This window comes from Ahaetulla prasina, chromosome 7 (assembly GCF_028640845.1).
Source record: "Ahaetulla prasina isolate Xishuangbanna chromosome 7, ASM2864084v1, whole genome shotgun sequence".
Classification (NCBI taxonomy): Eukaryota; Metazoa; Chordata; class Lepidosauria; order Squamata; family Colubridae; genus Ahaetulla; species Ahaetulla prasina.
In genome coordinates, this window is record NC_080545.1 from 29,059,442 (window position 1) to 29,072,875 (window position 13,434).

Here is a 13,434-nt window from a genome sequence, read left to right on the forward strand (position 1 = left end):
AGTCCTGGGGCCTGTTGACTCTCCATCTGAGGGCTGATGGATGGCCCAGGCTCCACCTCTGTCTCTCTCTCTCTCTCTCTGCCAGCTCCATTCCCTCTTCCCCCTTGGAGCTCCTAGGTTGCACTAATGCTGACCTTGACTCCCACGCCGCCGCCTCCTCCTCCTCCTCCTCCTCCTCCTCCTCCTCCTCCTCCTCCTCCTCCTCCTCCTCCTCCTCCTCCTCCTCCTCCTCCTCCGGAGGGCGGCTGACAGGCCACAACAGCAAGGCAAAGGCAAATCTAAGTGAACAGAATGGACAAGACGTAACAATTGAGAAGATTTTCTCATCAAATCTCTGTGGGTAGATCTAGAGAAAGTCAATTGGAAAATGATACAGATAGTCCTTAGTTAGCAATTGCTTGTTGAGCGACTGAAGTTATAACAACAAGGAGACTTATCACTGATTCTCATTGTTAAAGCCATCACAACATCCCCACAGCCACACGATTGTGATTTGGGAGCCGGGCACCTGGTTCACAATTATGACAGTCACAGCGTCTGGCAATCACTTGATTGCCATTTGCAATCTTCTCTGCTGGCTTCCAACAAACAAGTCAATAGGGAAGTTGCAAATAGTGATGATGTCATGCTTAACAACCGCATAGGATTTGCTGAACAAACGCAATTGGCATTGCCAGATTGCTGTCATAAATTGGCATTGTCACATGACATTGCATTTTACAACAGCATTGCTTAGCAACACAGTTGCTGGCCTCAATTACTATCTTTAAGTGAGGACTACCTGTATTAGCATACTGATGGAAAGTCCCTTTACATGCTAGAATCCAAAATTGAATATAGATTTGCAAGAAAAGCCCTTGGAATTAAAACGGAAAATAGAGCAACATTTCCGCACAAATATTAGAATGACCATGTTGTCATAGGCCAGGGGTGTCCAAACTACGGCCCGCGGGCCAACTGCGGCCTGCGGGTCAGTTTTTATTGGCCCGCAGCAAATTCTGAAAGTATAATTTAATATGGCCCTTTTCACGCTGCGAGGCTCGCGGCTCCTCCCCATGGGCGGGGAATAATGAAGGGAGGGGGCGGAGGAGGCGGTGAGCGGGAAAGAGGCTGCTGGCCGTGCCTGACCCCAGCAGTTCTACCCTCGCCTTCCTTGGGCCGCCTGGCGAGGCTCCTCGCGCCTCCCCATGTCGGACACGCGTGGCGGCAGTGACAGCCATCGAGAAACAGGTGAGGCGGTGGCGGGAAAGTGGCTGCTGGCCGTGCCCGACCCCAGCAGTTCTATCCTCGCCTTCCTCGGGCCGCCTGGTGAGGCTCCTCGCGCCTCCACCCCTTGGGCAGGGAATAACGAAGGGAGTTTCAAGTTCATACCAAATACAAAACAAAAGCCAAGATCAGGGGTGTCCAAACTTGGTCTCTTTAAGACTTGTGGACTTCAATTCCACAATTGCTGGCTGAGGGGCTCTGGGAGTTGAAGTCCACAAGTCTTAAGGGACCAAGTTTGGACACCCCTGGCCAAGATGAATGAATATGAAACATTTTCCCCCCTTAAATGAAGATGATATCCACATATTGTTGCTTTTTAGTAGACTGACTGAAAAAAAAGTGATTTCTGACAGGTTCTCACACTTTTGACTGGTCCTCACACCTACAACTATCTTTACATTTTGCACCCTATCTTGTAACCGTGGTGAAGAGAAGCAGTTGTGAAATGAGTGATATGGTTGTTAAAAATGCTGCAATGGGCATAAATGTGAGGATGGTCATAAGTGTGAGGACTGGTCAAAAATTACTTTTTTTAGCCCTCTGAGTAGTTTCTATGCCCATAGCCACATCCACTCAGTCACATGAGCAGTTAGCCACGCCCACCAGTCACATGACCACCAAGCCACACCCCAAAATAAGTCACGCCCAAAGAACTGGTACAAAAAAATTTCAGCCCCCCCCCCCCCCTCGTGGCCCGGGTCTTTGCTTATTTTTCTGTATTTGGCCCTCACTCAAAAAACTTTGGACACCCCTGTCATAGGCCCTTAATTGTTACAGCATTCATATAATCTAAGATCTGGGCTGCCTGAATGTATTCTTCCTTGGGGTCTGTCCCTCTTTCATCACAAAATCTTTTCTGCAACCACATTGGCAGCTTGTAGTCTGCTTCATTCCTGGATCTTCACTGAAATTGCTTGCGATTGTTCAATATCTCCTTTTTAAGAACTTCTATTCATAGAAGTTCCTTTTCTCATAAGTGTCTCACTACAGCTTGCTATTGCTGTACATTTATTAAAACTGGCACAGAGGGATAATGGGACAATAAGGACAAATATATTTAAAGAAACGTAGTTGCGGGGGGGAAATGTAAATAATAGAAGAGTACCATTAACGAAATTGTTGTAAAAAGGGAATATATGTTTTGTATTTGTGTTTCTCATGTCTTGTTTTAAAAAATAAAAGGTGTTATAAAAAATAAAAAAAAATTGGTACAGATTCTGGGGTAACTAAAATCTCTTTTTGCTTTTATTTTTCCTTATTAGTTGCATTTTCTTTTGGAAAGGCTTTTCCTTAGTAGGGTTAATAATAATAATAATAATAATAATAATAATAATAATAATAATAATAATAATAATAATAATAATAATAATAATAATAATAATTTAATTTCGATACCGCCCTTCTCCCGAAGGACTCAGGGTGGTTTACAGCCAGGTAAAAACAACAATCAATAAATACAATATAAAAACCAATGTTAAAAAGCTTATTCAGTTTGGCCCATTATTTAAAAATACATTACATCATAAAAACCTCATTAAACCCCCTGTAAAATTACTAATAAAACTAATTTTATACCAGTCCTGCGTGGAAGAATAAATATGTCTTCAGCTCGCGGCAGAAGGTCCGGAGGTCGGGAAGTTGTCGAAGTCCTGGGAGAAGCTCATTCCAGAGAGTAGGAGCCCCCACAGAGAAGGCTCTCCCCCTGGGGGTCGCCAGCCGACATTGTTTGGCTGACGGCACCCTGAGGAGGCCCTCTCTATGGGAGCGCACCGGTCAGTGGGAGGCATGCGGTAGCAGTAGGCGGTCCCGTAAATACCCCGGTCCTAAGCCATGGAGCACTTTGAAGGTGGTAACCAATACCTTGAAGTGCACCCAGAAGACCACAGGCAGCCAGTGCAGCTTGCGCAGGAGAGGTGTTATATGGGAGCCACGAGTGGCTCCCTCTATCACCCGCGCAGCCCCATTCTGGACTAACTGGAGCCTCCGGGTGCTCCTCAAGGGAAGCCCCATGTAGAGAGCATTACATACTAATACTAGCAATAGTACTGCTTTTATTTGTTCTTTGATTTATTTTATCACGAATGCTATGTACCAGGGGTCTCCAACCTTGATCTTTGCTGGCTGAGGGACTCTGGGAGTTGAAGTCCACAAGTCTTAAAGGGATCGAGGTTGGAGACTCCTGCTCTGAACAGTATTGCCAAATTCATTTGCATTGATTTATGAGCAGGTGTAGATATTTTTAACAGTGGAACTACTCCTTCTTTTTTGTTCTTTTGAACAATATGTATTCTCTCACTGATATATTTCAATCATCAGCATCATTGCCCTCTTCATATACTTTATACCTATTAAATGATACATTTTTTATATTAAGAGTTCCAGTTTATTTTGTTCCCGTCCCATACTCTGAACACTAATATATAGACAATGAAGGCCATGCACAGCTAATGTTCTATGTGATTTTTTAGAGTGCGTTAATAGGCCTCATTACAGATAATCCTCAATTTACGACAGTTCATTTAATGACATTTGAAGTTACAATGGCACTGAAAAAAGTGACTAGTGACTGTTTTTCCAATGTATGACCATTGCAGCATCCCCATGATCATGGGATCAAAATTCAGACACTTGGCTACTGGCTCATATTTATGACGGTTTCATTGTCCTGGAGTCATGTGATCACTTTTGGGACCTTCTGACAAGCAAAGCCAATGGGAAAGCCAGATTCCATTAACAACTGTGTTAACTTAACAACTGCAGCAATTCACTTAACGTCTTGGGTGGCCCTGCACAGCATAGCTCATAGTTTCATTGAGCTACGCAAGCCCCTTCGCCGTGACAAGGCAGTAATCCATGAAGGGGTCCTTTGCCTTACAGCTCCTCAAAAGATATTTTAAATGTTTTGTATATTTTTTCTTCTTGATAATGATTTTTTAATATTTTTATAATTATTTTTCAGTATCTGTAGTTTTGTTTGTTGTATGCTTCCCAGAGTTGCATTTAGTGAGATGAATGGCTATATAAATATGGTAAACAAACAAATATCACTCTAAACAGCCAGGTGAGCCAATCTCAGAGGAAGGTTTCTGGAACCTGACTCAAAATGAAAAGGGCTAATCTTACAGTCCTTCTCCCCACTCCTCTATTCTTTGGAATGCTCACCCTTGTGCTGGGAAAATTAACAAGAAGAGAAATGATGTTTGTATTTACATTCATTGGAAAGAAAGAGACTAAGCAGACACACAATAGGGAATACATGGAAAGGAATGCATTAGCATCAGCTGTTTGCCTAGCCTGTTTGCAGGAAACCTGTAGCATGAAACTGATTATGGTCTGGTTCATTACAGGTAACAGTACAAGCTGGCTAGAGAGTTCTAATTAAGGTCAGAGAATTGAGCTTGTTAACTTGTAGTTAGCATTTTTTAAGGATGTGTGTCAGCTCAGGAAGAGATAGCTTGTTTAGGTAATCTCTCCACAGTGCAAGGGGGAGGAAAAAAATAACAACAGGTCAGGCACAGGACAATGTGTAGTAACTGACTGTAATGATGAGCAACTGATTGAGAGAAAGAAGATACGGACACTGTGAAGGGCATAAATGCATCATTCTTGCAAAGTTACGTTTTCATCTCCATTTAACTGCAAATTGTTGCTGACCGAGGCAGTTACTAAACAGGACTACCTGTGCACTTTTCTTGTAAAATGCAACATATTCCTGCAATCTTATCATTCCAATAACTTTTGCCATAGTCCTAGAAATAAAATCTGTTATGGCCAATCGTTCACTTATAATACTTTTCTTTCCCTTTTTAGTGTAATTCAGTGGAAAACCATCTGAACTCACAAGGTTTTCCTTCCTAGATAGGCTAATATGTAATATCCAGGAAAAGGTTTTTAATAAATATAAAGTAGGTAGCTGAATCTGATAAAACTGTTCTTTGTGTAGAGTAGATTATGGCACTACTGAGTCAGTTGATCGGAATTAGACAGTAGTTTCCCCATTTGAGGTACTTAGAATTTTTGATTTCAAGCACCTCTGGGCACAGTATAGATATGCTGAATTTTCTTTTCTTTTCTTTTTTCTTTTGCTTCACAGGGTTGTGACAAAAAGATGTACACATTCCTGAGAGGAACTAAGCAGCTGCAGGTGCTTCGATTTCTAGGAATTTCCATAGGGGTTACCCAAATTTTGGCTATGATCCTTACAATTACTTTGGTGTGGGCTCTGTATTATGACCGCCAGGATCCACGCACAGACCAAATGCTGTCTTTGAAGAAGGATGCCACTCAACACCTGTCATGTCATTCTGTGGAGTTATTAAAACCCAGCCTGACAAGGATCCTTGAGCATACCACAATGGCAAACAGCTTTAACACACACTTTGAAATGGAGGAACTATAGTGCAATCTGCCAGTCTGTGATTTCTACAGTTTGAATATAGCCATCATTTTGGATCCTGGACACTACATTTTAAGCTGTCATGGAAAAGAGGGCACGGAATGAAGATTCTCTTAAGGACAATTGTTTTTCTTTTCTCATAAAACTTGTTAGAGTTATAATGCTAAAAATAGTTTTACAGAATAAGGACAATTCTCCATTTTTCATGAGATTATATGCACCATGTGGAAAGTAGATCACTAGTCTCATAATATTGAGTGAGAAAAATAGGCAGGAATAATTTTAGAGATCTCACCTATTTAAAGTTTTCACTTCAACAATTCTGTTAAGATTGAGGATGGAAGTGTACAGTGTTAAAAGCCCCACAGATGATAGACGGCCGTACACAATCAGCGTTCAACAGTTATATATAATTTTCCATTTCATTTTCAAGGAATGGAAACGGGCAAGCCACAATTATTGAACATGTTGCATTCAGATCTGCTTCCTTGCAGTTGTTAATCACAGCTGAGAAAACCTTGAACTTGGACGTTTCAGAATCTTTTTTAAAAAAAAAACCTCTGAAAATACGACAATCTTATCAGTTTAATCCACACATGGAATTGCATGTGAGAAAAATAATTCACAGTAGCACTGTGGTCATGAATGTACTGATGGCAATGCCCTTTGATACAGGAGATGTATAATTTGCATTTGAAATGTAGCTATCAGTGAAATCCAGGCATGAAATCCAGTTACTTGACAGCACATCAGTTCCCAACACATGTGTATAAACTTTGGATCTTCCCTCTTTTGTTTGTGCATTACATCATCAACATTAATGGATTTTTCAAAAAAAAAATCATAGTCTCATATCCTGCAAGCAAGCAAATAGTTGGTGTGTTCCACAATAAAGACACAAAGAATAGCTTCAGGAGAACCCATGACAATTGTTATTATTAAATAATGGTGGTAATTGCCACTAAAAGATCAGGGATAGATATGTATATAATAAAGGGCCTGTATGTGTAATAGAATTGCTATCAATATGGAAATTTGGATTTTTGTAAAGAGGATAATCTTATTTTAGCATCATTTTGTTTATTTTAGGAAATATGTGAATCATTTAATTTTTAATGACTTATTAATTTTCAAATTAAATTATGTGGACTGAAGAAAAAAAATTACATATTAATACTTAAGTGTATTTGTTATATGTGACAGGTATGTGGGTTGTGTGTGTGTATGTGTTTGTGTGTGTGAATGTTCACCTTGAGATAATTCTGTTCATATGTTTATTTGCTGAAACTTAAGTTAAAGAGGCCATCTATATTGTTTCCAAAGAAAAGCTCCTTGTAAAAGTATCCCAACTTTTCCCCTACCCTGCTTATTTTTCAGTAAGAAATTTGGAGAATGATTTACCCACTTAACCACTGAAATCAATGAGAACAAGCTTACTTAACTTTGCTTAGACTTTGTACTTAACGTTGTGGAAATATATATTCATGTATGATTTGGCTCATTTGAATACCACGGAAGCATTTCTTTTGTAGGAATTTTTCTATGGATCACCTACCAGCTGCATATTTTCATCAGAATTTGCATATTTGATGGGGGGAGGCTAGTAGATGCCTATTAGTATAGAATTTGTATGGATATTCTTTTGTACTATTTCAGTTTTGTAATCAGATCAGATATATTGCTGCTTAGAGAAACTGTGATTTGTTACAGTTTAACCAAATAACAGCTATTATCTGTATCTTCATCTTACCCTTCTTCTCTACTAAACATAGCTTGAAAGATAACATAATTTGTTGAGTTTTTCAGTCTCCAAGAAAGAAGCTGAAATTTAAATACAGTCTGCAAATTAGAATTGTAAATGAGAGTTTCAACTTTAATTTGCAAATCAAGATTCTAGAGAGTATGCAAAAAACATTTTCCACTTTAATTATCATGGGAAATTGTAACTTAATAAAACTGTGATTTAATAAACCCAGAGGTTTCCTTACAAGCTGAGCATGCAAAGAAGCAGAAGGGGAAAATGACGAACCAGAGATTGATCTCATGACAGTATTTACATCTGCACTTTTGATTTTCTAAATACACAACATGGATTAGCTGATCAATAGGCTAAACAACAGGTTATTTTGAAAAACTATGTTTTTTTCCTTCTACTTAGAGAATATACATGGGAGCCAATCCAAATTGGGATTCTGATGTAGGAGAGAAAAAGAGATTAAACTATTTGCTCATGCAATATTTTGATTTGAACAACTTGCGCTCAAAACGAGGTTCAATAGATAACTTTAATAAATTAACTTTTGGCAATTAAAATGGAAAGCATGAGAGGCAATTTTGAATCACAGCAGAAATCAAAGCCTCTTTCTATAAAGAGATATCCTGATTCCAATTAGGTTCCTTGTGCATAGGCCATGTAAATCTGCTAATTTAATTTTAAGGGAATATCTAAGCTTGTCCTTATTTATGCAATTAATTCTAGCATCTTTATAGATGTCAAATACTGGGGTGGCTTAAATTCCCATGAGACAACTTATTTATTGACTTCTAAAAACTGTATCTTACTGTATTTTATATGTACTATAGAATTATTTTTTTCAGCTAGTTGTATTACTGTTCTGCATTTTATAAGCAGGCAGTTGAAATTATTGTATCTCCTGAGAGATACAGTCTGGGTGTCAAAATTAGATATCCCTCCATTGTTCTTTGCAAGCTGAAAATAGAAAAGGCCTGGGCTGAAGCAAATGTTTGGAAACGAGCGCTTAAGTTATTGACCATGTGCCTTATCTCAAGCATGATGCATTGAACTTGTGAAATTCTTTTATTCTTACACAATTCCCATCAGTAGCAGCAAAGGATGAAAGTGCCAGGGATAAATGGAAGTTTGTACTCTTGTGATTTTTAAATAGTCACAGCTTGCCCTGGACTTCATTTTGGGCAAAGAAAACAAAGCCTAATGTGATCAGCAGTAAAGCCATTACTGTCATATATTTTATATTGTGCTGTTCATTCATTGATTCATTAAAAGAATTGTCCTCAAATTTCCTTTTGACTTTTAATGGGATTTAGCTGTTAGATTTTTTTCTTCTAACCAGAGATTTATTATGAATGTAGAGTTATTTGTAGCTTATTTTTGGACACTGCTTTGCTAGTCTTTAAGTAAAAGAGGTTTGTTTTCTTAGTCAGGTAGCTGAGTGGATTCTGCCTTTTTGAAATTCTTACAGACCCCAAGAATCACAGCCTGCCATGCTGAGATTGCTGAAATCAAAGATGACTAGTCAGGCCAACATGCCATCTAAAGACATTTTCACTTTGCTTATAAAGAGCAGTCAAGGAGAAAGTTGATAAGAGTTTGGAGACGGCTCCAATTTGCTCTTTCCTGTTTGGCCATACTAATATAGTTTCATTGCACCTACTGAAAAATGCAAATAGGTGTAAGTGTAGATTATGCATAAGGACTATACTGAGCAGAAAGTTTCCATTTAAGTATTGTTAGGTTCATAAAAATAGAATGCAAGTGTGCTGTATATCCCATAGAGCTATGCAATGTTTTAGATCTGATTCTTTAAATTATGTTTTGGAGTATGTGGAGATACGAATATATTTTCCTGTAATTCTTTAAAGCTTCAATGTTTTTTCTCAGGATCATAGAACAATTGTGCCCTCTCGTGCTTCAAAGTAGTTTTGTGTAAATTATCAATTATTTTGATTGCCCTGAACAGAATTTGGTCTTGATGTTCCAAGGTTATGGTATGTAGGTCTTTGGTTGTTCGGGTTTTCTCCCGTGTAAAATTGGAAATGTCTTGGCAACGTTTCGACGAAGTCTCATTCGTCATCTTCAGGCTTCAGCTTCGCTCCCAGAAGCACGAAGCTGAAGCCTGAAGATGACGAATGAGATTGTCGAGTATTTCAATTACAAGGGAGAAAACCCGAACAACCAAAGACATATATATATATATATGGGTTTTCTCCCTTGTAAAATTGGAAATGTCTTGGCAACGTTTCGACGAAGTCTCTATATATACACACACACATACACATATATACATACATACATACATATATATATACATACATACATACATACATACATATATACATATACATATACATATACATATATATATATATATATATGTATGTATGTATGTATATATATATGTATGTATGTATGTATATATGTGTGTGTGTATATATATATATATATATATATGTATGAATGAAGAATAATATTGAATTTCAAGATAAATTTTACTCAAGGGTTTTCTGCATTCATGCAAGATCATTTGACATAAGCAGGAACAAAATTCTCTGTGAATGAGGTTATTGCAAAACCAGTTTCCCATTCAAGCATGCAGATGTTTTATTTAAGTACTCCTTGGACCTCTGATTTATTTAGCATAACACATCTTGTTATACTGTTCTTCTGAAACACAAGACAAATTTCACCTCCCCACAGTAGGGAAAAAAAAAACACCTTGAATTTTTTGTGTGACACACAGAAATAATTACATTTAATTTACAGTACAGATGCATTTTACACAGTCGCAAGTCATTCACTACAAAAAAAAAAAACAGCATTTAAATCACCTAAAACAATGTTTAGCTTCTGTATTTCAGAGAAAACGGTAGTAGCTGTGTGATGGGTGGCTAGCATTATGCAAAATTTTACCGAACACAAGAGCAGAGGAGTCAAGACAAACATAATGCTAGACTGTATTCTGTTCTCTAAGTACTGGTTGGTGTTCCAGCTTTCCCATTTAGATAGAGCATTACCGAAGACTAAATTTTAAAATCCCAGAATGTCAGAATTGGCTTATAAAGCTCCTAATTTAGAATAGAGTTGGCCTTGACTGAAAAAAATATGGGAAAAGAAAGAGGTTGTAGCCATAAATCAATAATGACTTATGCACAAGCTAGGGCTATAGGCTGACCCTTTGTGAGACATGAAGTTTGGACATCACTCCATTGCTATTTGTGGACTGAATTCAGCAGGTCAGTGATAAAATCTGTTTCTGCATACAGCTCACCAGGAGCTGTCTGCGACTGTCAGTTTCTGTCTGTGTAAGTAGCATCCACAAATGTAATTAATGTACCTGGTGATATTTCAAGGGAAGAAACTGGTGAAAATTGTCTTTAGTATTTGGGTAAAACCCAAAATTCCTATAGCATAAAGTACAAAGAGTGAGTTAGTAATAAAAAATATAGCTGTGAGTAGAGATTGTACATGTTGAATTACTGTTTTCTTCTTTATTAACATCCACTGCACATCTGCACGCCTTGCACGGTGAAATCAAGGACTCTTTCACCATCTTCTAGCATGCCTTATACAAAAAGTCAACACACAAATCGGCAGGAGCAAAGATCATCAAAATGGGGAAAACTCTGCTGTGGAAGAAAAGTTAAACAGTAACTTAAAATATTTGTTCATGGAAGAATAAAATTGTCCTGGGGTTTGGGAAGAATATGGGAATTACACTGCAAAACAGAACATTCAATAGACTCTGTGTGGCAAGGACCTCAAATGCAAATCGAGATTATAATAATTTTTATTCTTTACTAAGATCAATCATAATCAGACAATGGAAAGGGAGGATAAAACATGATTTTTTTCACCTTGAACCTTCCTTGTGGCTACATTATTATAGGAAATTGGCATGGAATATATTAACCAATTTTAGAGCCAGATGTGGCAGTAAAAAGTCAATATAATAAAAATAATTGAATGGGTGCTTCTATACTGTTGCGGCAATATAGCGTTAAATATTATGTTTATATTTCCTCTGAAACAGTCCGGTTGAAAGGTATACTGCTCAAAGGGAGAGTGGTTAATCGCTATTCCTATAAGATGTTGCATCCATTTGTATTAATTCTTGTTTGGGCTGGTCTCTGAGAAATCCACCACAGATTCTATTGCAGTTTCACCTATTTACCTACCCCCTGGTTTCCCAGAGAAAAATCACCCCTAAACTAATGCAACAAAACCAGGCAAATCCATTCAGAGTTATGGGGTGAATATGTTGCCCTAAAGCCTGCTCCAGTGCACTGAAGAAATGAGATGCTTTGGGTTGTACCACTGGTCACATAATAATACAAGTGTTGCTGGTAATTTAAACTAGATTGTTTAGAAATGGAGAAGAACGGTCTGATCACCAACATCCAATGTAAAGGCAGTCCTCAACCTATGACCACAATTGGGACCAGAAATTCTATTGTTAAGTGAGATGGTTGGTAAGTGAGTTGTGCTCAATGTTATGATCTTTTTTTGTCACAATTACTAAGTAAATCAATGTGGTTGTTAAGTGAATTGGGATTATTAAATGAATCTGGTTTCCCCCATTGGCTTTGATTATCAGAAGCCAGCTAGGAAGATCATGAATGGTGAATCACTTGACAATTGTAAATTCATGACAACTGGGTGACTTTGGACCAGTCACTCTCTCTCTCAGTCCAACCACCTCACAGGTCATTGTAGGGAAAATACAAGGAGGAAGGAGCATCAGATATGTTCTCCATCTTGAACTATTTATAAAAAATAATAAATATGGAAGAAAAATAAAAACAAATAAATATAAATAAATAAATAAAAAATAAACCATGATTGCCAAGTCCACGTATTTTGATCACATGACCATGGGGACTGTGACAGTTGCAAGTGCAACAATTGGTTGTAAGTCACTTTTTCAGCACCCTCATAACTTTGAATGGTGATTAAATGAATTATTGTAAATTGAGGACTATCTGTATAATTTTTTAGTATTACATCAGTGAAACATTTATAGACATTCTTCCATATCTCAGGTAAAGACACTTCTTAGGTTAAATACAATTTCATATTGGCCCTTATATAAATTTCTTTAGAAAGTCTTTCCAGATTTGGTTCTATTTTGTCAACTGCTTTTATTAATAAGGCGAAATAATAGGAAACTATCACATTCCTAAGTAGATAACAATAACTGAAGAAACAGTTGAAGAAAGTTGGGTTTTTGAAACTGGGTTTTTGAAAAAGCAGCATTTTAAAAATCTTTTAGATAGTGTAACAAAAAGACTACAAGATAAAATATATGTTCTGATCCTATGATAATACACTCTTGTAGTTCTGATCTAAAGCTTTAATTTCAACTGTAATCCATTTTAGAATATTGGGCATCTATGAAGGGAGATACTTAAAAAAGTAAAGATGGAGGCTAGTCCTGCAATGGTTTCTCATGCAAAAAAGGGGCAGGTCTTGATGATGTAGTCATGGTAGCCATCTTGACTTTTTCAAACTCCACTTCATTGTGAATTGCCCTGTTAAGCTATCTGATCCAGTGCTTCAGAACAGATTTGACAAACAGATTTATGTAATCTTCAGCAAATATTATCTGCACGACTTCCAGTGCTTAGTTTATCCAACATCATTTTATAGCAGTTTTAGAGGACTTTACTGCTATACCATGTTAGTTTAATATCAGATGTCAGCTACATTGTAACATCACATTAGGAAGACTTAATTAGTTCAGAAAACATACACTATAGAATGATGCTTATAGTTCAAGGTTTTTTTTAAAAAAAACATAGGAAAACTATTCAAAGGAGAACAAAGCAAATAATGAAAAGCAAAGATTAGCTTTGAAGAACTGTAGGATAATGGAAAAACAAAAAAAGGTTGACAGAATTATTGTTGGCCTTAAATGATTAAAACATTAAACTTTCTCATGTTACGTAATGTATTGATGATCAACGTGGGTTTTTATTTTATAGCTGACTTTGTGCAGTTATATAAATAAAAGACT

At 37.4% G+C, this 13,434-nt stretch overlaps 1 protein-coding gene across 1 annotated transcript in view; it reads left to right on the forward strand.

The window, feature by feature from the left end:
* TSPAN12 (tetraspanin 12) overlaps positions 1–9,240 on the forward strand; it is a 98,515-nt gene extending 89,275 nt beyond the window's left edge. Inside the window, exon 7 of the mRNA XM_058191039.1 lies at positions 5,360–9,240. Coding sequence (XP_058047022.1) covers positions 5,360–5,665 — 306 coding nt within the window. The 3' untranslated portion in view covers positions 5,666–9,240. The remainder of the gene's footprint in view (positions 1–5,359) is intronic.
* Positions 9,241–13,434: the final 4,194 nt, after the last annotated feature.